Genomic DNA, 27,634 nt, shown 5'->3' with positions numbered 1-27,634 from the left:
CAAGATGACATGGAGACACATAAAATAAGGACCAAATAAGGAAAATAAAAGGGCACATTAAGTGGGTTTGGAACAAGGTGGGTGCAGGGGATGAGGAGATTATTTAGAGACACACTGACCTGTACACTGTTTAGGTTAACAGGAAAAGTTGAAAAAAATAATACATTTAAAAAACTAAAGCTTACTTGGTGGAAGAGGCTCATCAATAGTTGGATAGTGATGGTGGTCGGGCCTCAGGGAAGGAAGCTGGCTGACTGGCTGAGAATTATGGAGTAAAGGACAATCACCTATGGACAAGATATTCAAGATATTCATATTCATTCACTGTTTTGGCAAAAAGTGGTTTAAAATACACTACTGTAAAACAAGTGACCCCCAACAAAAACAAAAAAAACAGGGCAGGCAGCCATGTGGTGTATTAGCTGCTATGGCTTATTCATATGTCCAGGCACGGTTTTAATAATAACTTACATGGCAAAGAATTATTAAAATAATGCAGACAAGGATCAGATCTTGGGCTTGAGAACATAATAAGAAATGATGGGCTAGATTCTGGATTCATTTACTCTAGATTTACACCAATGTAAGTGAGGAGAATCAGGACTGATGTCTGAGAAGTACTTCATAAATACTACCAAGTGCAAGGTTTTGGGAGTTCCTGCTGGAGCTTGGCAGGACAACACAAAATCCCAGCTCCAACCTTGGATTCACTCCATCTAAATGCTGAGAGCTGCTTTCTTTGCTATTACAAAAGCCTCCTTTAGAGCAAATCCACAAGAGTGTATGTGAAGTGGTGTGGCAGGATTTTGCAGTCCCTGCAATGCAGAAGGCCTGCATCTGCCGTACTTTTAAAGTCATGGAAACTAGAATGTAAACAGTTCAAAATTCAAACTGTCAAGTTTAAGTGGAAGGTGGGGAGAGTGAGAGAAGGATCAAAAACATGGGAGAAAGGTGGGATGAGGAGAGCAAAAGATAAGAAGACACAGAAAAGAAGGAACCTGAGATAAAGAGGGGGGGAGACCTGAAATACAGAAAGAGAAGAAGAGGCTGATACTGTAGATGGGGCAGAGGAAGATTTTTTGAACACTATATTGTATTAAATATGTACCTATATACAGACACCCAAATAAAAACTGTACATATTTCCATCCTAGTGTCCTGGTGATGTGAATAAATTACTCAGCATTTTTGATGTCACTAGAATCCCTTCAGGAACTACAACTTTATTGTGGGGAGGCCACATTATTCCTTATGTTAGAATTGAATGTGAGCACTTGGAACTCATACTTTTGCACTTCACGGGTTCTAGAATTCAGAGAATATTTGCCCCAGTCCTTTCTTAAAATCTTGCAGATTCAGAATTATATACTGTATCCCACTGCTGGTCACTTTTTCAAGCTGTGTGACAATAGTTTTCCTACTGAAACCTTCAACTCCAGACAGCATACATCATTTACAGTGTTATAAAACAGATACAATTAAAATCCAAGGTAAGCTTAGAAACAAAGTGATCTTTAATGTTTGTGATATTGCCAGAAAATTATACCACTGTATTGAAAAAAAGAAAAATAGGATAGAACTGTACAAATAAGCTCACCTCAGTGTATGTTGACTGATTTAGCCACCTTTCATGTCTAAATCTTACCACTCTATAAAAACGAGCTATATCTTGCCATCAAAGTATAAATTTTTTTAAAAAGTCATCTAAAATATTTTCCCCCTTAAACTGCCAATATGTAGAATATAAATAATGCAGAAAGGAATTTTATATGTGAATTTAATACAAACACTTTTGTTTGTTAAAAAAAAAAAAAAAAACTTGCACCATTCACTAATGAGAAAATTTACCTGGACAAAATGTAGGTAAAGTTACCCACGCACCTGGGTGCTCTGATGATATCACAACCCTCTGAAATGTCTTCATTAAAGCCTCTAATAAGAGTACAGACACATCTCACAGTTACATGTGCCCCCTCTCTGAATACAAAGTAGAATTATTTTAAATTACTATGCAGTGCTGCAAACACATCTGTAATAATTTTTACATTTTCCTGTTGCTACAGTTATGTCACCAATTGCCAGATTATCAATCTGCATTTCTTTACTTACCTCACCACAATTGACTCCCCCTAGTCAAGTTACTTACGCCAAGCCAGGTGAAGCATGGGGTGTCAGTCACTTGGAGCAGATGGAGGCGACCATATCTACTGTACTTTTAATAACCACCAAATAAATTAAACAATGTGATCAACTATTGAAACATCTCACCCAATATTAGAAGAACATGGTGAACTAACCAGTCATGCTGTCCTTCTCTTGTATTCTCTCTCTATTAGTGAAAGTAAAGCTACAGTGAACATTCTACAGTGCCCTTTAAATATACTGAAGGGACATCTCCAGAAATCTGAAGCTTAATACCGGAGCACTGCTGAATCCATTTTTATTAGGGCACAAACTCTGTTCTCTTTCTCTGTATATACACACATCACAAAACAAACAAAAAAGCCACGCACGCATCCATATGCACACACATACACAAATACTGCCTACACCGAAAGAGCCTCATATACAGTGAAGAATGCCCATGTTACTGGGTGTTTCTCTCATCTCTGTTGCCGTGTAGTTCTGGGAATTTTGATTCTTTGGACTAGATCCTGCACTACAGAGCAAATAATTAAGGGTATGCAGTACATAAATGTTTGAAAGGAGGCCCCAAACTGGCATATCCAGGACCTCACCACGGTAGGGAGATCCTCTGGTGGCATAGTGACTCATGCACTCCTCCTGTTTCGGTTGGAGTAGGGGGAAGGATGGTATGGCTGGGGCCGGTGATCCCTCATGCAGCCATGGTGTGAAGCTGGTGTAACTCAGACTGGAGGAACTGTCTAGCACAAGATTAGGGAACACAAGGACTATCTTTACAACCCCTCTTTTTACCTTTGCTGCACACACTGTGGCTGTAGCCAAGCATCTGAGCTTTTACTTTTTCAGTCTCAAAAAAACAGTACACAAGCTGAAGAAAAGACAAGTGACCAAATTCACTGGAGTAAACCAAGTGACGCTAGGGAGGAACTGAACACAAGGAATTGAAGTGTTCACGAAAAAAAAAGAGCTAAACAACTACGATGACAACATAAACAGACAACGATATATCTCTACGTACAATATACCTACAGAGATGTGTGGTGATGGGAACTGTATTTGATAGTTATGCATCCAAGGAAATATGATCTGTCGCATGTGAAATCTGAGGTTGATTTTGGTGAATGTAGGTGGAGAAGGTTAGGCAATTCGGTTTATAACAGAAAGTTGACTCAACCTAAACTAGAAAATACTAGGACTTCTCCATAATATATTCTCTGTGTGTACGGATGTATATATATATTACATACACACACATAGTGGGCCAGATCCTCAGTTGCTGTAAATCAGTTGATTTACACCAGTTCTGGATCTGCCCCTTCATAAAGACACATAGATCTCCTTGTCATTTGTAAGCACACAAGATATGTAAAACTGAAAAATCCCTTGGAAGAAGGGACAGACTGGTAGAACTGGTGATCCTAATTTTGACCGGATGTGTAAGATTCTTGATTTATTATTATACTTTTTAACAGAAACTGACAATAGAAATGCTGATCTCTGATTTTTTTTTCAGCACAGCCTCAATTATCCAACCCCCCCCAGTACCTGATACTGGTCATGTCTCCCATATATTTATTAATAATACTGAGAATTCCTTTTTTATCTGCAACTTCGATTATCTGATGCCTCTGCTGACATCCAGATAATCAAGGTTGTTCTGCATATTGAGTCTCAGAATCTAACCTTCTCTTCTGTTGCTCGGACCTGCTACTGGGGACTCTAGAGTCTCAGTTGCTCTTTGTGGATTCCCACCATGAGCTACGAGTTCATCTGGCCATTGGGCGGAGACATCCACTTGCTCCCTGTCCAGTTCAGGGCTTTGCACTGAATCTGGCACTGACTCAAAGGCACTGTTTTCCTCTTCCTCATCATCCTGTGAGGAAAAGACCGTGCTCTCAGAAATCTTTGCACTGTCAACAGAGGAGAAACGGGTATGGCTGGAAAAGCGATTGTTACTGTCGTAACAGGAAGGGCTGTAGCAGGAGGTACTGTAGCAGGACGTACTGTAGCAGGAAGTGCTGTAACAGGATGGGCTGTAGCAAGAGGTGTCACACTCATTGTCCCCATATGGTCTGGAACTTGATTCACTCTCGCTTCCAGTCATGGGATGTTCCCCATCCAACAGCTGCTCATTTAAGTCTGAGAGATGCTCAATTGAGGTGCTGCGGGGCACAGTCCCCCGGCTGAAATACTCATCAGTTCCACTTTCAGGCGGAGGATCTGCCGCTAGCGTCTCAGACTCGCTAACCATATCCTTCTCTGACATTTCCTTGACTGTTGACTCTTCGTCATTCTCGCCGCCTCCCTGCTCCTCCTCTCCATCGCTACTCATCTGTGCTGAGGGCAGGCTGTGAAGCAGATTGTGGATCCGTATGTAGTGTGTGCGAGGGGTCTCAGGCTCACCACACGCTGATGCGATCACCGTCTCCAGTTCAGACACAGGCAGGGAGCAGGGCCTGTTTTTCCTCTTCCCTGTTGTTCTTAGCTGCAGCTTGTTGTCTTCTTCCTCCTGGGCTGAAGCCCCTTCCTCATCCTGAATTTTCTCTAGGTCCTTGACAGTCTGTATGTCTGCACTCACCTCATCAATATCTAGAGCTTCTATGCTGGTAAAGATGTTGTCGTGTCCCTGAGTAACAGAATTGACTTTATTATTTTCCCTAACTTCAGTCTCTGGAGGAGGCGTGCAAGCCAGCAGAGCCAGTTGCTCAGCGAGGTCCATAGCACTCAGGGAAGGCAGCACTTCCCCTGGGATGGATTCCAAGGACTCAATAGCATCTGCTGGCACTGCATCAACCTCCCTATTTCCTGCTAGCTCTTCATTTAAGCTGTTCTGGTTGACTTCCCCAGGGCTATCAACATTGACACCATTCACATTGCATCCATTTAGCTGCTCTGGAGCTGTACTTTCTGAGGTCACTGTGCCGGTGCAGGGAGGCTCACCAAGGATTTCCTCTGCAGCGCTGTTCACAGGGCTTTCCTGCAGTTCCGCTGACTCAGGATCTGCACTAATGGAGACTTCTTCATCATCTGCGTGCAACAAGAAAAGGAATTATTCCACTGCTACAAAAATAAATACCCACCTCCACAACATACCTTTCAAGATCTGAACATGCGGTATATCTCATCCATCATGCGGTGTATCTCATCCAGTGCACTAAATGCCCCAGTAACAATTATGTGGGTAAAATGAGAAAATCACCACACTCCCAAATGAACTCACACAGGAAAGTGATTAAAAGACAAAAACACCATATTCACTCATGGGTGAACACTTTTCACAAAACAATCACTCCATATCTGACATCTCAGTCCTCATCCTCTTGGGAAACCTGCACAACACTTTCAAAAGACAAGGCTGGGAGCTTAAATTCATAACTCTGCTAGACACTAAAAATCATGGACTGAACAAAGAGATGAGATTTATGGTTTATTACAACTATTACAACTATGTAATAGTTACAACTGTAACCAACCCCACTTTTTGGTCCTATGACTACAGAGTGTTAACTGGCCACTTCACCTTGAATGGTCTCTTACAATATTTGTTATCTACTTATACTAAACAGTCTGTTCCACCTTGTATTTAGCTCTGAGTACCTTTCCCAGACCTGGAGAAGAGCTCCGTGTAAGCTTGAAAGTGTGTCTCTTTCACCAACAGAAGTTGGTCCAACAAAAGATATTACCTCACTCACCTTGTCCTCTAACAAGAGTCATTTACTGAATCAGGGGCATAGGTTGTGGGAGCACAGGCATCCACAGAAATCCAAGAAAATTAAAATAATACATTACAGTGTTACGCAGATAGGTGACTAAACAGATACTGAGACGTTTTGATTTTTCACTAGGAAATCTCTGCACAATGCGTGTAACAATTGGCGGCCTAATCCTGGTAGTGTGTACACTGCTCTCCCTGCTGCAACCTGTGCCAGGACTCCTCCTTCCTGGGAATCCCCATCCAGGACACATTCTTATGGAAAAGGTTCAACCCTTGCTCCCAACACACACATCTTCTGACATTACTCTTGCCCACCCCACCTCCTCCCAGGGGTTACTCCCTACATAAAACCTGGGGCTCCTAGCTGCAACCGACACGCCTTTCACCACCACCCAACTGGCCCAATTATGCCCTGAAGGTGAAAAAGTGTTGCACAGCAAGCAGGGATCACATTTTCCAACTACTAATATAACTATTTCCTTTCAAAGTAAGCACTCATAGCCTCACAGGGGCTCTGTTAAGAGGGACAGAAAGATTCCCTGGGCAGTACCATTGGATCCTCACACTGAAATCTAGCATCAAGGTGGCACCACCATTACAGGACTTCCTAATAACTAGAGCAGGCCAAAAAATGAGAACAGCTTTTTTTCTGAAAATTTTCATGGAAAAATGTCAAAACCAGAACATTTCCAAGCAGCTCTACTCCTCTTAATGAACATTTTATGCACAGGGTGCTCAAATCCACAGGCCTCTGTGCAAATAAAAAACATAGCTAATCACAAAAGCAAGATACTTGCATTGATTGATGAAATACGGCATGGAAATGAAAATGTGGAAAGCTGAGATCTAAAACTGTGATAACAGCTCCTTCCTCCATCCCATGGTTTCCCTTTCTCTGTTTTGTTATGTATTATTATCTATTTATTTATTTTGCTATTATGATGTTGCCATCATTTCTCACTTAAAATTTTTTATAATCTGGAAAATACCTTTTCCCTTCCCCCCACCGACAATGGTCACAAACACAAGAACTAAATCAGTCTAAAACTATGTGTACCATGTAAAACTAAAACTTGGTGTGTCTGAAGGTTGGATATGACACAATCAGAAACTCTATATGGTGCTATTTTTTTTGCGGCCATTGGGAGAAGTAGTGCTTAATGTGAGTCCTTGCTGATGCTACAACACTAGAAGAACTCTCTCTATGCTATTCTGATATTGATGTAATGGATTCTTAGTGGTGAGCTATGTGGAATACACTGCAGAAAAAGCATTTTTACAGAGTGACTGCCAATAAATTCTTATTAATGGGCAAGATTGTGACTTGGAATATGTACCCTGTGTAAAGGAGTAAGCATAAGCAAGAACCCCCCCTTATCTCCCTATGTGGGCTAAACACACCTTGGATTGGGGTGGATAGGAGTAAGCAGAGCTACTCTCTCCCTGGAGTAGGTGATGTGGGAGTGTGCAAAAACTCTCCTGGAGTCATTCTAGGGGAGGAGATGGTCCTTTAATAGTGTAGGTCAGTAGTAAATGACTTCATAGTCTAGGAGCAAAGGGAAAGCAGGGGAGGGATTGTGCCTCCTGCCGCGGGGTGTAGCTTATGTACTATCCTTTGCTCATGACCCTGCCTAAAGGCCCAGTCTAGCCCTAAAAGAATTCAAGCCTACGTAGGTGAAAAGAATGTAAACAAAAATTCCAGCTCTCAGAAATAAGGCATTCCTGAAGAAGCCAATACCTGGATGGATAGAAGAAGTTATCTCAAACCGAAACTGCAGCTGTCCGCTGACGTGATCTGTTGGAAGCCTACGTCCCAGAGTGTAGCTGACAACCCTGTCCCTGTAAGAAAGCAAGTACTGTTACAGAGACTGTAAACTCATCCAGTATCTACAGTGAATGGAGAAAGCTGCTGTATCATTCACAAACACCTGACATTTTCAAAGGCAATTCACACTGTATTATTCCAACCAGCAGTGCAGGCACGTCTGAGTGCGTGAGGGAAGGAATAGCTGGGAAGGGGGGACCAATGTCTCCAATTACAGTGGAAAGATTCAGTTAAGTTAGTAACCCAGGTTTGCTGGGGTATATGTGGTGGCAAGCTTTCCCTGCCTGATGATCTGACCATGTCAAACTTCTCTTTAGATTCTTGCATTTCCTTCCCCTTTCCTTCTATATCAAATTCAAGCTCTTTGGCTTTGCCTTCAAAGTCCAATACAGCCTGACTCCCCATACCTGCTTTTCTGCTCTCTTCTTTGCCCTTCAAGCTACTCAATTGACTGCCCCTTCATGTCTTCCTCCCACTCCTGTTTCCATGCCGTTGATACACCTATAGCACATCCCTGGGCAGTCATGATGCCTCCACCTTTTCCGTCTTCCAGTCCCTCCTGAAGACACACTTTATCCAAAAGTCCCACAACCCCCCTCATAGAAGAGTGAAACTAGAAAAAAGATGATCTGCTCATTGCCCCCAACTGAAGCTTAGTCAATGTTTGTAAACCACTGAGCGTGAAGAGTGTTAAATACTAATATCTGTATACCTTCTGGAGAAGCACATTTTAATTTCCATTTGGTGCTGCATATGCTCCCAGGGTAGTTTTACGTACATTTATAACTCAAATAAATGAGATTATCCTAGTATTCATGTAAACCTGGTGATTGTGTATTTGTTGTCTCCGTACTTGTAGATATGTCTTTCACTGAGTTTGTTTGCTTCAGGGAACCATTTACAGAGACAAAATAAAGCGAGGTTTGGGACTCACCAGAAAACAAAGCCGTTGCACTCAGCAAGGTCTTTTCCTGGAGAGTCCCACGTTTATAACAAGGAAGTAAATTCTAACTTAAACCAGCATCATTAATCAGAGAAATCCCTGTGAAATAAGTAATTTCATTTGAGCAAGATTATTTGATTACATCATGCTGTTTCAGCCATGGACTTCGCTCTCCTTTTCATAGTGGCAGTGTGATCCGTCAGTAACACAAAAGTCACACAGATAAAAGACTTACCCTATAGCATGTCTCTCCAGCAGGCGTTGCACTGGCATGGAAAGTTTCCCCAAGAAGCGTTTAATGATCGGCCGGCTCTTTGCAAACTTGTCCTTAACTTCTATTTCCAGAACGTCCGTGGGAAGGGAAACAAAGCTGAACTGCTATGATAAAAAAAAAGAGAACATGGAATAAGTGGCTTAGGCATGTGAAGCTTACTAACACAACAGGAAGGTTCAGCAATTAAGCAGTTTCTTAGAACCAAGACAAAACCAATACTAGGGGCATGTCTATGCGGTGATTTAGTGTGTGGCAAGCCAGCGTGCAAGTCTACAGCACTCTAGCTTGACACGTAGTAACTGTACACATGGATCATGCTGCCCCTGCACAAAAAGTTCAATAGTGTGCTTTGACCTACTGCTATTTGAAAAGGGAGAAGATCACAGTGCACTGTAGAACTATTAGTGTGTGGTACCAAGGTCCACTTAGTGTGAGTAAGGTCCACTTAGTGTGTGTTGTTCTGTAGATTCACACCCCACCTTACCATGCACTAAATTACTGTACAGACAAGACCTCTTGGATCCCAGGGTCCAAACCTGTAAGATACTGAGCCCTGAGTCAGAGGGGCTGAGTAGGAACAACTCACAGGAAATGCTCAACACTTTGCAGGATCAGGCCTCTATAGTTTGCAGGAAGTGGATACTAGCAGGAATTATGCACATTAATACCTTCATTATTTACACGCCAGTCATGCTCATTGGGCCAAATTTTGCATTTCTCCAAAAATTCAGTGCCAGCGAAGCCCTTACTTTCCAGAAAAAAAAGAAAAAAGAAGTTGCAAGTAAATACAATTCTGCTGACAAACAATGTGAATATCTAGGTGTAAGATATATAGTAATAGTATAATGTTCAGGAACACTGCTTTTGCAAGTGTGAAAAATGATGATAGCAATTTACTCACAAACCCATCGTGTCTCCCATGCTATCCCAATTCGACGTGCTGGCTTCACCACCCAAGTATCTGTAGTCTTCATTTTATCCAAAGGACAGTTACAGAACAGGCAGAGACACAACCTCCACATAACCTGCCTCCACAGTGTGCCTGAGCCCTGAATTGGCAGGACAATGCCAGAGCAGAGAGAATAGATTTGTTTTCATGCCCCTTCAGTGTTTCATCTCTTTGCCAAGACTGCAACATCAGTGACAGTGCCAATTGTGGTGGTGCTTTTGTGCTATGGACCATTGTCTAGGACCCAGAGTGATACCATGAACTTATTTCACACTGGCCCCCCAAGAGCCATCGGATATTATTAATTCTCTAGGCCAGATTTGAGCCAGAGAGAAGGGTGCTCAGCTACATATTTTTCAATCACGTTTACATGTGTACATAGCACTGTAAAAAGCATTTGGACAGTGCTAAATGCAAACTTGAGAGTGGGGGGTAAACTTCAAGCTAGAGAGCACAAGGGGGCATGCACAGTTTCCATCCTTAGGACAATCAGGGCAGCTGCACCAGAGGGGACATTGGCCCCTGTGAAGGAGAGCTTTGAAAAACAGTCAAGGCTCTGTCGGTGCCCTAACAGCAGACACTGCCCAGGAGGAATACCCAATAGCACGTTTCCTGGAGGGGCTGGCTTTGCCCTTTCCTGGATATTGGAATTCACTTCTGGGGCAGTACAGCCTAGCTCTGGGTCCCTACCAATGTGGGAGTTGATGGTGGCTTGCCCCACTGCACCTCTGCTCCAAGTGGATTTACTGCTTTTAGTGAGTTATAAACTAAGGGAGGGAATCTCACCTAGGTGTGTAAATGACTTTGAATGAACATGGGATTGTTGCTTGATTTCACCTAAAAGACCACTATCCACACAGTATCAAAGTGGTGTATTAAATGAGTCCTAAGGTGCTTGAAATAATTATCTAACACTCCCACTGTCAATGGCAATCCAGGTTATTAAGGCTTGAAGTTAAGCGCTGAATTAGGGCCTGAGTACCTACAACTCCTAATGAAGTCAAAGGGAGCTGCACCTCCGAAAATGAGGTCTTCAAGTTACTTACAAGTGAGCAGCCAGAATGTTTGATCTGCAAAACTGCAGTGTGTGTTTGGCAAGAATTGCAAGTAAGCCGAGAAATAAAACTAAAAGAAGTGCTAACACATCTTTTTGTCCACACTTTCTACACATTTTCTGCAATATATTAGAAAAGAGAGTAAATTTTGCAAAGCAGAGAGCAGCAGATTCCAGGCATATTGAAAATTGTATAGTGTCTTTGTTATTATTATTACTATTGTAACAGATTGATATAGCCCCAAGGCAACTGGCTGCTCCATGACACTCATAAGGAATTCAGAACAGGGGAATTAACCAGTAGATGAATGACATTATAGCAAATGCCTCAATTTGTCATTTAATAAAGTTGTAAATGATTAGGCTGTTGACACTTTCAGTACAAAAAAATCTCCAAGGATTAGAACATGTGTGCACACATGCAAAATAAAGATCAATCATTCTTAAATGGAAAGTACAAACTGCATTAATGATTTAAATGATCCCCTCATCATTAACCCTTTGTGATATCATGTAAATCTGAGGTAAATCAGAATTAACATGAAAATATATGTCTTTGACTTTGGAGTGGAACCAGTCCTGATAGTTTCATTCTTATTCAAGGAGGAAAGTTAACATTGTACAGGCGCATTATCAGTAGCTTTGCAAGGGTAGGCAATGAAGTTAGGAGCCTAAATACCTCTGAGGATCTGGGCCACTGTGTGTTAGGTAAGATGTGCTGAAAGCAACCCAGGGAAGTAACTCTATTTGCAAGGACAGGCACTGGTCTGAGAAAAAGTTAAGATACAGTGAAGTCTCATCGATCCAACAATATTTTGATCATGTTAGTGGACAACCATGCCATAATCTGGTCCCCTGGCATGACTGTAGTTGCCGTACTGAGGGCCTCTTCTGACTCATAGACTTTAAGGCAAGAAGACCATATAGTCTGACCACCTACACATCACAGGCCACAGAACCTCACCCACTCACTCCTGTAATAGGCCCATAACCTCTGGCTGAATTACTGAAGTCCTCAAATCATGATTTAAAGACTTCAAGTTACAGATAATCCACCATTTACTCTAGCTTAAACCAGCAGGGAACCTGTGCCCCATGCTGCAGAGGAAGGTGAACCCTCTCAAGGTCTCCATTAATCTGATCTGGGGGAAAATTCCTTCCTGACCTCCCTAATATGGCGATCAATTAGACACTGAGCTTGTGAGCAAGACCCACCAGCCAGACACCTGGGAAACAATTCTCTGTAGTAACTCAGAGCCCTCCCCATCTAGATCCCTATCTCCAGCTTTTAAAGATATTTGCTGATAGCAATAGTGGATGGGCCACATGCCACTGTATCCAATCTCATCATAACATCTCCTCCATAAACTTATCAAGCTCAGTCTTGAAACAAGTTAGATTTTTTGCCCCCCACTGCTCCCTTGGAAGGCTGTTCCAAAATTTCACGCCTCTGACAGAAACCTTCCTCTAATTTCAAGCCTAAACTTGTTGGTGGCCCAGTTATATCGATTTGTTCTTGTGTCAACATTGGCCCTTAACTTAAATAACTGTTCTCCCTCTCTGATGTATTTATAGAAAGCAACCATATCTCCCCTCAATCTTTGTTTTGTTAGGTTAAATAAGCCAACGTCCTTAAGTCTCCTTTCATAAGATAGATTCTCCATTCCTTTGATCCAGGAGTGGCTCCAGGCACCAGCGTACCAAGCGCGTGCCTGGGGTGGCAAGCCGCAGAGGGCAGCCTGCCAGTCGCCGTGAGGGTGGCAGTCAGGCTGCCTTCGTCAGCATGCCTGCGGGAGGTCCACCGGTCCCGCGGTTTCGGTGGCGGGTACGCCGAAGGCGCGGGACCAATGGACCTCCCGCAGGAATGCTGATGAATCTGCGTTACCAGCGGACCTCCCGCAGGCATGCCGCCAAAGGCTGCCTGACTGCCGTGCTTGGGGCGGCAAAATACATAGAGGTCTTTCTCTTCCTCTGTCATTTGCAACTGATAAATCCCCAGCTTTCAGCAAAAATTGTTGTTAGTCCCTAAGTGCATGACCTTGCACTTTGCACTATTAAATTTCATCCTATTACTATTACTCCAGTTTTCAAGGTTCTCCAAATCTTCTTGTATGATATTCTGGTCCTCTTCCCTTCCAGAAATACCTCCCACATTTTGTATTATCTGCAAATTTTATCAACACATTTCCCCTTTCCCCCCCAAGACCAATCTTTGAGGAACTCCATTCACAACCTCCCTCCAGCCTGACAGTTGACCTGTCAGCATGTAGTCTCCCCTTTAACTAGTTCCTTACTTACCTTTCAATTCTCATATTAATCCTCATCTCCTCCAATTTAACTAATAATTTTCCACATGGAACTGTATCAAATGTTTTACTGAAATACAGGTAGATTAAATCTATTGCATTTCCTTTGTCTAGAAAATTGGTTAACTTCTTCAAGAAAGAGATCAGGTTGGTCTGGCCTTTTGTAAAACCATTTCGTAGTTTATCCCAATGACCTCTATGTCTTTAATGACTCTGTCTTTCAAAATGTGTTCTAAAACCTTGCATACAATTGAGGTCAAACTAACAGGCCTGTTGTTTCTCAGATCACTTTTTTTCCTGTCTTAAATATAGGTACAATATTTGCATTTCCCAGTCATAGGGTATGACCTCTGAGTTCACAGATTCATGAAAAAGTCTTGCTATTGGGCTTGCAATTTCATGTGTCTTTTAATATTCTTGGATGAAGATTATCCTGACACCCTGATTTGGTTGCATTAAGCTTTTTTTGTCTGGCTTCCTCCTTGGATGTGGCAATTTCTGCTTCCATATCCTCATTTCCATTAGTCATCCTGTCACTGTCCCCAAGTTCCTCATTACTGTTCTTAAAAACTGAGGCAAATATTCGTTTAGGTGTTGGGCCATACCTAGATTGTCTATAATCTCCACCCCATCCTCAGTACTTAGAGGTCCCACTTCTTCTTTTCTTGTTTTCTTTTAGTTTATATGGCTAAAGAACCTTTTACTATTGGTTTTAATTTCCTTTGCAAGGTCTTGCTCTGCTGGCTTTTGCCAGTTCTCACTTTATCCCTACATCTTCTGACCTCTGATCCATCCATTCCTTGTAGGCCTTCTGCTTTCTCTTACCTGTTTGAGGTACTTGCTCATCCAGTTTGGTCTACAACATTTCCCTCGATTTTCCTCCTTGCTTGGGATGCAGGCTCCAGATAGTTTCTTCAACTTTGACTTAAAGTAATTCCAAGCCTCCTCCACATTCAGATTCCTGAATTCTTCAATCCTAACTTCCCTAACTAATTCCCTTAATTTTTTTAAGTTTGCCCTTTGAAATACAGGGTCCGAGTTGCAGACCTATTCTTATTTATTCTTCCATTTAGTTTCAGATGAACTAACCTATGACCACTCACACAAAGATTGTCCTCTACAACCAGTTCTTCTATGAGGTCCTTGCTATTTAACAATTGGGAAATTAAAGTCTTCCATAATCACAGTAGTATTAATTTCATTTAAATATTAAAGATGTCTCTATTCATATCAAGATTGTATTCTGGGGGTCTGTAGCAGACCCCAAGAACTATTCCAGAAGGCCTCTGTTACCTTTCTTACCCAAAGTGATTTTTGATCCAAATAGATTCTGTTTTATCCATTCCATCACTTCTAATTTCTTCACAGTCTTCTTCATCATTAACATACAGTGCTACTCCACCACCTTTACCTTTATTTCTGTCTTTCCTGAACAGCACATAAACTTCAATACCTGTACTTCAGCACATGTACATGAGTACTACTCCACCATGTTTGGTTATCTCTATAATACCTGGTTTTACTTCCTGCACCAGTAATTCTATTTCCTCCATTTTGTTACCCAGCCTCCTACATTGGTGTAGAGACATTTTAGTTGTTTCTGCTTGGGTTCACCCAGATTCCTCACACAACTAGGTGAAGTCGTTTTTCTACTAGTATTGCCTACCTGACCGTTACTGTCTTGCCTCTTGTTGTCCATTCTCCTACCCTCTCTTGTTCCTTTCTCCATTGCTGTAGCCTTTTTTACTTGGTTTTCCTTCCACTCAACATTAGAACCAGGTGTGACAATTAGATGAGCATCTCCCTAGTTTAAAGGTCTCTTAATCAATTGTGCCAACTTCTATCCCAGAAGTTTATTTCCCTCCCTACTCAGGTAGAGTTCATCCCATGATAACAGTCCTCTCTCTCTGTGAATGCCTCCCAGTGGGATGCATCAAGGAAGACTCCTCTCCTCTCTGGCCCCTCCCCCATGATGGACTGACCGGCTTCTCCCTGACGCCACGGTCCCTCCCCTCCAGCCACTCACTCCTCAGCAGGCCAGCTCAGGGCTCTGGCTCGGGTGGAGCCACACGGGGCCAGGAACGAAAGTTTGCATGTGAGTGAGCAGGGGGCGCCGAGCCAGGCCGGGGAAGGGGGAGCAGGAACAGAGCGGGGGGAAAACCCGGAGGCTGGGAAGAGAGCTGGAGTGCCGAGCTTGGGAGGTAGAGCTGCGCACGGGACAGTGGGAAGTGAGGTGGGGGAGGAGGAGGAACCGGGCTGGGGATGGCTGTGGGGAGCCGGGCTAGGAAGGGAAAAGAGCGGAGGTGTGTCTTTGTCTGGCTCAGTGAATGAGCAGCGAACGCGCTAGGGCCTCCTGGGGAGCAGGCTGGTGGCCCCTGGGGAGAGCTGCTGTTCTCACCGAGCAGCCCCACACTGTATCTGCACCTCTCCCCTCTTCTGCCCACATGTCCTGCCCTACTGGCAACTCCCTGCAATCTCTCTTCTAGTCTCCTTTTCACTCCGCCTCCCTCTTCTCCAAAGTCTAAGCCCAGATGCCGAGGATCCCCTTTGGGCCATCGCCTTTTCCTCTCCTCCCTTCCCCAGCAGGGATCAGCAGCAGACGCGGGCTGGGAGGAGGGAGAGGCACACACACAACCTGGCTGGGGAAGTGGGAAAGTTAAAGGAAAATAAAAGAAGGTGATGTTTGCTTTTCCTGCTCATTCACAATATTCCAGTGTCAACAGGAGGAAACTGACGCTAAAACAAAAGGAGGAGGGGGATGTACCTGGAGCAGAAAAAACAGCAATCAGGGCTGCAGAATGCATGGGAGGAAGCGACCTCTTAGCTGGGGAGGAAGATGGACTCACGCTTGACAAGGCTGGAGTAGCTGAAAACTTTTGTTTAGAGAAAAGGGACATGATTTTTTTTCTTGTGGAGCCAAGTATCTCCAGGGCTGCCTCTCAAGCTGGTAGCATTTTGAATGAGGGAGAGTTCTAAACAGTGCAGCGTTGAGTGGGATTTTAAAGGTCCCTTGAAGAATGCAGCACCCTCTTCCTCACCTGTGGGAAAGACCTTTAAAAATGGCGTTAAATAATTCAAAACAAGAGCCACTGTTCAAATGAGACTTGGCTGGTTATGGCTCCAGCCCCACTGTTGAAGCATTGTTGAAACTGCGGGCTGAGTTATACCCAGTACAATCCCACTGAGCCGTGTATGGCAACCAGGTGCGTAAATCAGGGCAGAAAAAAAGACTGGTGCCTGAATATAATTCCTTTTCTGATTAAACTGCACATCCCAAGCACCTCTTTACTTTTCAGGATCAGAGGGAAATGCTCTATTTTAGGGAGAATGAAAGGCCATTTGGGAGTTATGGCCCAGAGCGGTGGCAGACAAGGGCTTGGATGAGGGCTGGACTCAGCCATTGGTATCAGCTATTTCTTTTTCAAACGGATTTTGTAAAATGCTTCCCTGTGGCCTTTTGACATGCACACAGAGGTATCTTCCTGCTAAGTCCCTATCCTAGGAGGGGAGGGGACAGAGGGAAGGCTGCAGGGTGATCTCCCACCTCCATGCAGCCAGTGGCCTATGTTTGCCATTGCCATGCTGGAGCCTCCACATTTATTTATTGACAAAATTTGCAGAACTTTTCAGAATTTTAAAATATTGTGCACAGAATTTATTTTTTTGGTGCTGAAAATGGGGTGCTGGGTAGTTGGGGGGGGTGCTGTGGGTGGGAGATCGCTGGGCATAGGGATCTGTGGTGGAGATCTCTGGGTGAGGAGACACTGGGCATGGGGGTTGCTGGGCATAAGGAAGTGGAGGTACTGGGCAGGGGGGTGGCATGGCAGGGCACGCTGGCAGCGCAGGCCTGGATTTGGGTGCACAGGTGGGAGGGAAGGTGGCACAATTAAACTGTTTCTAATAAAGTGCATGTGGCAAGTTTTCCAATACTGTAAGCTTATGTTTGTGTTGCTAAGAGCAAGTCGGGCGTAGGAGCACCAGTTTAATAATACTGCGTAAGGCCCCATAAATCCTAAGGACGGCCCTGAGTAAGATCTGTGCACTCTCCCTCTGAAAATCAGCCCCTTTAAGGTGTTTCTAGTTGGGCCCCTAAAAACTGAGACATCTGGAATCACTAATCACTTTTGAAAATTTGGGCCCTAAAAGGTATTTAATTAAAGACATGATTGGCATATTTGGATCTGGAAATATAACACTACCAAATCCTAACTTACACGCTATTCTTAACTACTGCCACCCTACAAATGCTGACCCCTTCATCTTAGCTCAGGGGTGGGCAAACTACAGCCCTGGAGCCGCATCCGGCCCTCCAGACGTTTTAATCCGGCCCTCGAGCTTCCTCTGCAGAGCAGGGTCGGGGGCTTACCTCGCTCCACGCGGCTCCCGGAAGCAGCAGCATGTCCCCTCTCTGGCTCCTACGCATAGGGGCAGCCACACACTGCCTCCGCCCCAAGTGCTGCCCCTGCAGCTCCCATTGGCCGGGAACCATGACCAATGGGAACTGCAGGGATGGCGCCTGCGGACAGGGCAGAGCGCAGAGCCGTCTGGCTGCGCCTCCACGTAAGATCCGGAGCGGGGACATACCGCTGCTTCTGGGAGCTCCTTGAGGTAAGCACCGCCCAGAGCCTGCCCCCCCCGACCCTCTCCTGTGCCCAATCCCCTGCACTCCTGATCCCCCTCCTGCCCTCTGAACCCGTCGGTCCCAGCCCAGAGCACCGTCCTGCACCCCCAACCCCTCATCCTCAGCCCCACCCCAGAACCCTCACCCCACTGCACCCCAACCCCAGTTTGGAGCCCCCTCCTACACCCTGAACTCCTAATTTCTGGCCGCACCCTGAAGCCCTTACCTCCTCCCGCATCGCAACCCCCAATTTTGTGATCATTTATGGCTTGCCATACAATTTCCATACCCAGATGTGGCCCTTGGGCCAAAAAGTTTGCCCATCCTTGTCTTAGCTGGTAACCTTTCTTGCAACCCCTAAGATGGGATGGTTTTGCATTACCCCCAAAACTGGTCCTTAATGTCTTTGAAGAGCATAAAGGACAGTGAGTTTTGTGGTCTCTTTCAAAAGGCAACTCCTATCAACCAATATAAAATGCTAGTAACTGCTACTGGCTTTAATAAGCATGATGTCTTTTTGTTGGTCTAGTATTTGCAAACTGTCACACAAGAGCAGCTAGTCTGCTTTTTCTGTGAAGCAAAGATGACAGCATAGGCTGCATATCTATGAATAAAAAAGAGCTTGATTATGAATTCTGTGGTACCCTTGGGTGCACACTGAATGATGTTGCAATGAATAATTCATTCCAAGAGTGCTGAGAGAAGGCAACTATGTGATCACAATGTGAAATGAAAATTGACTTTTTATGTAGGAAGATGCCAGTTAATATTGCTCCCACATGTGCCCACAAACAGCTCCATTTTTAACTTCAACTATAACCCGAAGGGATTCATTATAAAAATATTTCATTTGCCATCTTCAGTGTTACTAACTCACAATTTTTATTGTGAATTGCGCAATATTTGGTGCTTTTCTTAAAGCCTCAACTCCTGGAGTCACGTGGTTACATGAGAATCTCTGCTTTCATAGTAAGTTTCTGTCCTTCGTGGCTGCAGAGAGCCAAAACTGGGACTTAGGCTCCCCGAGTCTGGTGTTGAAGTGCCTAAGTGCTTTCATGGATCCCACCTATACAAATCTACAAATCACAATGTAAATCATTTTTACAAATGTAGAAGAATATCTTGAAATGCTAATATAGTCTGTATTGTCCATGGTTGCTGCCTGCACATATTCCCAGCCACCCCTTTGCTAAATAATCTCCATTCCTTCAATCATATCAACAAAGAAAACAACAGTCAATATTTGCTATTGGAGTGAATGGGAAAATCTGTATTCTAGCTCACAGCCTGACTGCCAGCTAAGAGAGGGTCTAGCATGGAGGAAGGAATACTTATCCCCTCAAGGAGTGAAGCAGTATCCATCTGTTCTGCAGTCACTACTGGAAGCTCAGGATTAGACCCATACACTACTCAAATCACATTCATTTCCCAGTAGGGACATTTCAGTCAAAGGCCTTTTACAAACAGGTAAAAATGGATAGAGCTAAAAAAACAACACAGACCTTTGGCCAGAATGTCTGTTGTGAATTGAATCTGTCTTGAGTAGTCTATTTATAGATACTTGCTAAGAAAAGTAAGAGCTGAGTCTTGTTTTCCTTGTTGATATGGTTGTGATTTATGGAAATTGACCTGCACAGTGAGTGCTGGGTTATACACAAGCAAGGGAGTTAGAAAACAAACATTCAAAGCAATTAGAATTGTGCAAACCCAACAATTTTCTTCTGTTGATATTCATAAGTTTGACCTAAGGCAAAGTTTCACCATTTCCACCAGCTAACTCAGCTTTTTGCAGGAATGTCATCATTTTTTGTAGCAAACTACTGGAGTTTATACCTATGAAAACTTCCTTTCATTTTTGAATTTGTATGTTTATAATGTTTATGTAGCTCTTTGGCCTGTACCGAAATAAAATCTTCATCAAGACAGAGTGAAGGCTGTAAATAACGTAAAAAAGAATCTCATTAGAACACTGCAGAACAAAAGTCCAAAAGACTGGGACACTCTGTGTTAAAATTCCACCATCCTTTTTCTGCCTCAAGATCCTACTGCACTCTGCAATGGACTGAGGCTTTCCGTCCAGATCCTGCAAACACTTATGCACATGCTGATCTTTAAGCACCTAACAGTCAATAAGCCTATTTATGTGAAAAGCAATTGAGCTACTTATTATGTGTCAGACCCTGCAAACATACACGTTTAACTTTAAGCACATTTTAAACAAGGAAATAGCAATGCATATGCTCGTGTCGGGTCTCCACAGTCCTCTGTTTCAGAGGATGAGGTGCTCGGTAGTTTGTGGACAGTATATGTAGGATACATCAGAAAATGGATATTTATAAGCATATTGCTGGTGAGGCTTCTGACACATATTGGGAGGGTGAATTATATACCTTCTCCAGGACTAATGCACAAAGCAAATAGGAAATTACTAAACCATGACGTTTTTGAGATACAGCTTTATCAAATTGTTAAGGCTTTCCAAAAAGTGAAAGCAAACCAACCAACCAACCAAACAAGAAACAGTTCCCCGTCCCTTATTCTGTAATTCAAAAGTGGCCGGATGGATTTTGCTTGTGATTTTAGTGAAACAATGTCAGTACTACATCAGTGAAGCAAAGCTCAAGGGAAGTCACAGATTTCAGCACTACAATGAAACACAGCTGCAGACTTGGGGTTAAAAAAGCCAGGAAAATGATTTGTTTATTGATTTGGACACAGAAGAATGGAGGACATTTCTAAAGGAACCAGGAAGATTTTAAAATCACTGCTAGAATACAGTAATTTTACTTTGCACTCTATAGAGCAATCTGGACTTCAGTAAGAACTCATGGACTCAGATGTTTGTTGGTCATGTGATTCCAGTAAACATTGCTCTACAAAGTATGAAGAAAATTACTTAGTTTCTTAGAAGAAAAGTTACTTAGGCTACATGGGACCCAAAGGGATTGCTTGTCTCACTTGTGGTGAAGGCTGGCCCTGTGAATATAGCCACTACCTGGTGTGTGAGTGAGTGGATAGCAAGCAGGAAATAAAATCTACACTGTTCTAATTAACCTGATCCACTAATTACCCATAATGTTGTGTCAGTCATGGTGTGTTGCTTTACATGTCATATCAGGTATGACCTAATGCAAAATGACTGATGCAATTTGAGATGATGGGCACCCTCGGCAAGGCATATGGCAGATTGCCATGGCAGAGTTATGCTTTTCCCCTTCCTCTGCTGCAAAATTAATATTAAACACAACTGGGTGAAATATGTGGGCACATTAAAAAGCTGGAACTGCAGAACAAGTTGATATATTTGTTCTTTGATGTCTAGTGCAATTACTTCCATTTTGGTAATGGGGTTGTATCTCTGCAGAACTCTGATTGCTAAGCAAAGATGGTGCAGTTTTTTAAAAATGTGTTCAGTTCATGCTTGATTCTTTAGACACTTCTTTTCTGTCTCCTGAAGAAATGTACAAGTCAGTAGGAGGGGGAAATCAGAAAAAATAACCCCAGAGCAGGGGGAACAACATCACATATGAAACTTATTTGGCTCTTCAAAAGTATATTGTTCTAATTTGGCTCAGGGCAGTAATAACTGAAAGTCATTATGAGCTGATGGCTGTATTGGGACTGGTGTAAAATGAGTTGGTGGTCTCAGTCTAGCTTCTATAGCACAAGGACCTATATCATAAAAATCACCACTGCAACTAGTACTAATTAGCACCTTTGTTGGCAGTCTCACCAGAGATGATAAGGACTGGAGGGATATGGAGACTGACTTGAAAATCCATCTCCACTTTTACACAGAGGGAGCAGCTACAGAGTGTGATGGGGTGGCCTGCCCCTTCCAGGGTCGGAAGTCTGGAGCTGGCCAGCACCCATCTAATTAGCCACCTGGGATGGAGTCTGGGTATATAGTTTGATTCTCCTATATAGAGCAGCTGGAAGCTTCAAGGAAAGGAAGCAGTAGAGACTGTAGAAAGTGAAAAAGGCTGCTGCAGGGAAGACCCTAAGACTAGAGGAACTGCTTCAGCTAGGAAGGGCTGCGAGTAGCCTGGTAAGGCAGAAAGGACCCCGAGACACCAAGGGAGTTTGGAAATGTGCCCACCTTAAGGCTGGGGGGAGAGTTGTGTGTTTATTTTTTAACCAGACCCTAAGGAGGGCTGTCATCAAAGAACTCATGAAAGCCTGTTTGGAGTTTATTTGTGGTGAGAGGAGAAAGTGAAGTAGGTCACCTGCAGAGTGATCCCTGGCCATGAGGGGGTGCTTGGGAGGCATCTGGCCCAGTTAAACCAAACCAGGATGCCATGGCTTGCAAGGAGAGCAGAGTGCTCTGTGTGATGTCATCACAGCCTGCCATGATGGAAAGGTGTTAATTATGCACCATGTAGGACCCTCTGTGTTCTTGGGATTGGGGGAGAGATGGTTTAACCCCCAGAGAGCTAAAGAAGTAATTTGCTTACAAATATATTCATATTTAAAACAAGTGTTTAGGAATATTGACTACTATTGCAGAATTGGTGTTTGGTGAGAGCTGCCATCTCAGTGTTACAGGATTGTCTTGCCCTTCCCTCAGCTGGATAGTGCAGGGGGATAGGAGAAACAGAAATGCCATTCCACTGGCCACGAGCACAATCATCAAAGGAAGGGAAGCAGAGCCCAAGTGGCATCATTCTCTCCCGTACCCATGGAAGCCCCCCCCCCATGAGGAGCATGTGGTTGGGGCTCTTGGAGTAAAGGGATGTAAATGAATACTGTATGGGTCTTCACTGGGGGAACAACATGACATCTTCCCCCTGAAAAAGCCATGGGAATTTTAAAAACCATTAAAAAATACTGTTCTTTAAAACAACTTTGCACCCATCTGATTTTGATGGTTTCTAATGGGACCCTGCTGCAAAATCCTACCTCAATGCCTCAAAGTGGTGCAGCAGTGACCCTGGCTTGTCTGAAAGCGAGGATAGCAGAGTGTATTCTTCAGGAGGTTCAACCAGGCTTTTAAGGTATTAGACTTCTAACCCAGGGAGAGGACAGCTGTCCTCCTCCTTGAGGTTGAGTGCTAGTTAAATTGAGGAGGTAAACGCGCCACTGGTGGCATAGCCAGCGGGTAGATGAAGAAATGGCTAAAACAGCACAAATAAACAGGCCCCAACTCCTTGTGCGCACCTCGATCTATTCTACGACGGTGGTGGGGAGTTCAGTCGACAAGAGGCTGTTAAGAATCTCAGGGGCCAGAAAAAGGACTGTCCTCTCAGTGTGCACCTATAACTGCAGGACACTGATGAGAGATGATTCAATCAACCATCTAATGGAGGAGAAGGCAAGGACAGCCTGCGACATTATTTTATCTAGAATAAAAAACATTGTGCTGTATTTCTAAACACCACGGTACAACACTTGTACCTTAGCTGTGTTTGCCATTGCAGATCTCCATAGATGGATTTAGCTGTTGGCAATATTTCCACATCGGTGCCTCCGCCAAATATAGTCATTATCCAACTTATTCCCATATTTATTAATGGATCTCTATTGATACGTACTTTGTACTCCACATGTTATCTTTATGTCTATTCAGTCCAGGTCATCTTTCTTAAGATAAGAAATTAACATTACTTCAATATTATAGTGAACATGGGGAAATACAATGTGATATTGTGGATACTGAGGTACACTTATCTATTTAACTTAGAAAAACTGAGAAGATTTCAAGTTCTTCCACTGTTCTGCTGCCAAGAAATGTACAGTAATAGTTTATTCCTCGGTAATTTAAAAAGGAGGGGGTACCTTTTATTGTATACATGAAGATCTTTTCGATCATACATGACAGTCAGATCTTGGATGGATCTGAGGACATAAACTGACACTTTAAAATACTCACTAGGGTTCTGATTCTCCTCTCACTTGCACTGGTTTTATTCCTCAGGCTTCTATCGATTCACATTGTTGAAATTTCAATCAGAATGAAGCACAGTGTGTCAGCTACTGGGAGATTCATGTGTATGTGCCAGCTAATCCACACACATACTGAGCAGGAGACCTGTTAATGGTCTTCAAATATGTTAAAGGCTGTCATAAAGAGGATGGCGATCAATCGTTCTCCATGTCCACTGAAGGCCGGACAAGAAGTAATGGGCTTAATCTGCAGCAAGGGAGATTTTGGTTAGATATTGCAGGAAACATTCTAATTCTAAGAATAATTACATACTGGAATAGGCTTCCAAGAGCAATTGTGGAATCCTCATCATTGGAGGTTTTTAAGAGCAGGTTAGCCAAATATTTGTCAGGGATGGTCTAGGTATACTTGGTCCTGCCTAGTATGAGGGGCTGAACTAGTTGACCTCTCATGGTCCCTTCCAGCCCTAAATTTCTATGATTCTAGGTTTACAGTAGTTGCCCTAAACTTGGCTTTCCTTAAAACATGTGAGAGAGGCTACTTTGCAGACACCTTGTAGCAAGTGTCATTTTCAGGGTTCAAGACTGTAACCTGCATTTTACTGCATGTCTGCTCCCTGACCCAACAATGGTTTGTGCATACACAAATTATTCATACAAATGGATTGCATGGGGATTTTGTGCATGCTGCTCACATATGGTACAGAACTCATGGTACACGTTAAATGCTGCCTTTGCAGAATACATCTGCACCCATTTAAAAGGGACATTCCATTCCATTCCATTCCATTCCATTCCAGGGGTTCAAGATAATTATAACATTAAGTTAGCTGATTTTGATGATTAACTCCTCATTTGTATTTTTCACCAACATTATTCTCACATCTGAATAAACATGGTAAAACCATCATGGGAGGAAAAGAGGAGAATCACAGAGACAGGCTTCTAACAATAATATAAAGGAAATTTGAAATAAATCAGAATAAATCCATTAACCCTGATTAGATTGGATTTATGTACAAATTAGTTCTTTTAAAAGATTGTCAGTGTAGCTGATGATGAGTAGATAAATTAAAACATAGGTGACAGGAGGAATGAGGCTCTTGATTTGCAGCTGAATACGCAATATAATTAAACAGAAATTTTATCTGAGATATCTATCATACCAAAGGGAAGATGTAAGAAGTAAAACTTAAAAGACTATAATTTAGTTTTGATGGGTGAGAACAGATCTAGTCTTTTAGCTGAATATTTCATCACTAGATTTTTCATTTCCAATAGTATAGTTAGTTAATTACATTTTAATGCCCCGCAACATTCGCCGTCTCCATTATTTAAGGACACAGAAATGTCCACCATTCAAAAACTTCCTGTGCTTGTAATTATTGCCTAATACTATACTATTTGTCTGAACTAGACAAACTCATGGGGAATTTTTGTTTCTTAAGCAGCTGGGGCTAAATCCTGCTTGTTCCTACGTGACCGCATAAGAGGAAAGATGGCAAAATGCACACTGTGCTGCTTGTGAGCCAATGTGGATAGATATGGGATCCTGTAGTAGTGACCGCTATTGTGTTAGCAGCTATATATTGTGAATATAATGAAATGTACATTATATCAGGAAGTGTAAAGTATCAGGGAAAAACAATGACTATAAATGCAATCGTAACACATCCATAACTGCTTCAAAAATACGACAGTATTAAACAGTAGCAACACACAGCATTGCAGCATCACTACTGCAAGCTGCAGAGTGTTGGTCCATAACTGTAGAGTACTATAGTACTTATATAAAGGATCTACTAGAGGACACTTTGCTCCCAAATTCAGCAGCAGTAAAGAGTGCCCTTCAGCCAACTGAGCCAGCCCAACAGTGCTATGTTCTCCTGAAGCACAATGTCTCTTTCGCTGGATGAGTCTCCCAGTGTATATCTGAATATGTGCTGCTGTTCTAGGGCCTGATCCAAATCCTGCTGAAGTCAATGAGAATTTTTCCATTGACTGCCTTGAAAGTTGGATAGAGCCTCCAGGCACAGACTTGCTATATGCCTATAATGAGCATGCTGTAGAAACGAAAAATAGAAAAAGTTCCCCTTACATTAATTTCATGTGTTCTACAAAATTCTGAGTTAGTGGTCGATAGACTCTTTAAAATTCTTCTTTTTTGGAGGCTTAGATAGTCTAACAAGTCTTCTCTTGTTTTATTAATAGCAAATTTCAGGACAATGCCATTAACAATTTAAAAGAACTCATGGAAACATCAATTTCAAACACCACTTCCACAGTTAATTATGATTTCTCTTTCATTCCTCCATGTAGTGCCTACATATTTATTAGTATCGCACAGATTAAAAATACTTTGAGGACTCCTATGGGCATTGAAGTGTGAGACTAGCAAGAATTATATACTTTTTGGGGAACAGAAATTGCAGTTAAATTGTATATGTAGCAGAATGACATATTAAAGCAATCTAGTGTAGTTACCATACTTCTTGCTTTTAATCAGTTCCTGAAGGAAATCTGAGCTGTCTTGGGCCTTCACACTTCAATTATCATCAGATATTCAGAAAATGACAGCTATACACACTAAAATTTTTGCATACAGTTGAATACATTTTGGATCTTTTCCATTTTGCTTGGCTGTTTTTTAGCAAGTGCTGTATAATGAGGCTACTATACACAAGGCTCTGTGTATGCTGGGTGAAATCAGGGAATCATTGAAACCTTTGGCAAAATTCACATTGACTTCAGTGGAATCAGGATTTCACCCCTTGTGTAGAAGCTGGACCTAAACTCTGTGGGGTAAAGTTCTTCAGTTTCTATGGCAGAAAAAAGTTCTGCAACAGATTCATTTACATTTTAAAATGGAGTGATTAGCTGAATTAAATAACAAAATGAACAGTTTAATCAGTACAGTATCCCCACTGTTATTTGTTTAGGGCCATGTTGTAAATCCCTTGCTCACTCTAGGATTATTTTTGTGAGTAACCTCTTGTCAACGTGAATAAGGGAGTCACAATCTGGACCTTAGATATTAAATTGAGTTTAATTTACATCATCCCAACATTTTCAGAAGGCAAAATCCTGCAGATATTTGTACTGACAAGCCCCTGGTTACACTGTGGAAGTTGTCAAGATGAAGAAGCTGAAGGCTGTCAGCACCCTGGAGCTTTGGGAAGCTGTTTGGGATGGCAAGATAAGCACATTAGCTAGCTAATGTGTGATCATCAGTGAAATTATGTGATGTTTTAATTGGCATCTGTAGGTGATAACATCCTATGGGGCAGTTCAAACCCACGCTGTCTGAAAGACAACATAACAATACTTTATACCTGAATCACATTTTCAAGGTTATATTTATCACCATTAGCTCTAAAAACACTGACCAAAATTTTCATACCAGGATGCAAAAATTAGACTCTTATCACCATATTTAGGCACCTAAGTAGAAATAGCCTGATCTTCAGCAGGACTGAACGCCAACAAATCCCAGAAAGTCAATGGGAGCTGAACAGATTTAAATCACATAATTTTTATTTTGGTGTCTAGTTATGGATTTAGAAACTTAATTTAGCCATCTAGATTTGACAATTTTGCTCATAATTTTTTTTAAATTAAAGTTTAGATTCTGGAGCATAATTCTGTGGCCAGGGTAGATTCTTGGACTCCACAGCAAATTCTGTGCCAGGGAATCACAGAATAAATAGGAACGCTGTCCCCTCCCACCCCCCAAAGAGGTGTCAATAAGAAGACTAAGGGCCTGAAAGAGTCACAGTGCCTTCCATGGATTTTAGATCAAGCCCCTATGTGATAAGGGTTTCATTGTAGTACGGTCTGTAGCACACTGGGTGACATAGCATGGGATTTTCAAAGATTTAAGACTATACATTCCATTGACTTTCAATGGGACTTTTGCTCT

General features: G+C 42.6%; 1 protein-coding gene across 4 annotated transcripts in view; it reads right to left on the bottom strand.

Annotated features, from left to right (window-relative positions):
* HECW1 (HECT, C2 and WW domain containing E3 ubiquitin protein ligase 1) overlaps positions 1 to 27,634 on the bottom strand; it is a 419,038-nt gene that overhangs the window by 94,659 nt on the left and 296,745 nt on the right. For all 4 annotated transcript variants that reach the window (XM_065583851.1, XM_065583849.1, XM_008169652.4 and 1 more), the window contains 4 exons: positions 8,864 to 9,006; positions 7,599 to 7,699; positions 3,829 to 5,172; positions 186 to 287 (listed from right to left, as the gene is read on the bottom strand). In XM_065583851.1, the coding sequence (XP_065439923.1) occupies positions 186 to 287; positions 3,829 to 5,172; positions 7,599 to 7,699; positions 8,864 to 9,006 (1,690 nt within the window). The remainder of the gene's footprint in view (positions 1 to 185; positions 288 to 3,828; positions 5,173 to 7,598; positions 7,700 to 8,863; positions 9,007 to 27,634) is intronic.

Source organism: Chrysemys picta, chromosome 2 (genome assembly GCF_011386835.1).
Source record: "Chrysemys picta bellii isolate R12L10 chromosome 2, ASM1138683v2, whole genome shotgun sequence".
Taxonomy (NCBI): domain Eukaryota; kingdom Metazoa; phylum Chordata; order Testudines; family Emydidae; genus Chrysemys; species Chrysemys picta.
Note: the sequence above shows the minus strand (reverse complement) of the source record. Positions and strands in the feature narration are given on the sequence as shown.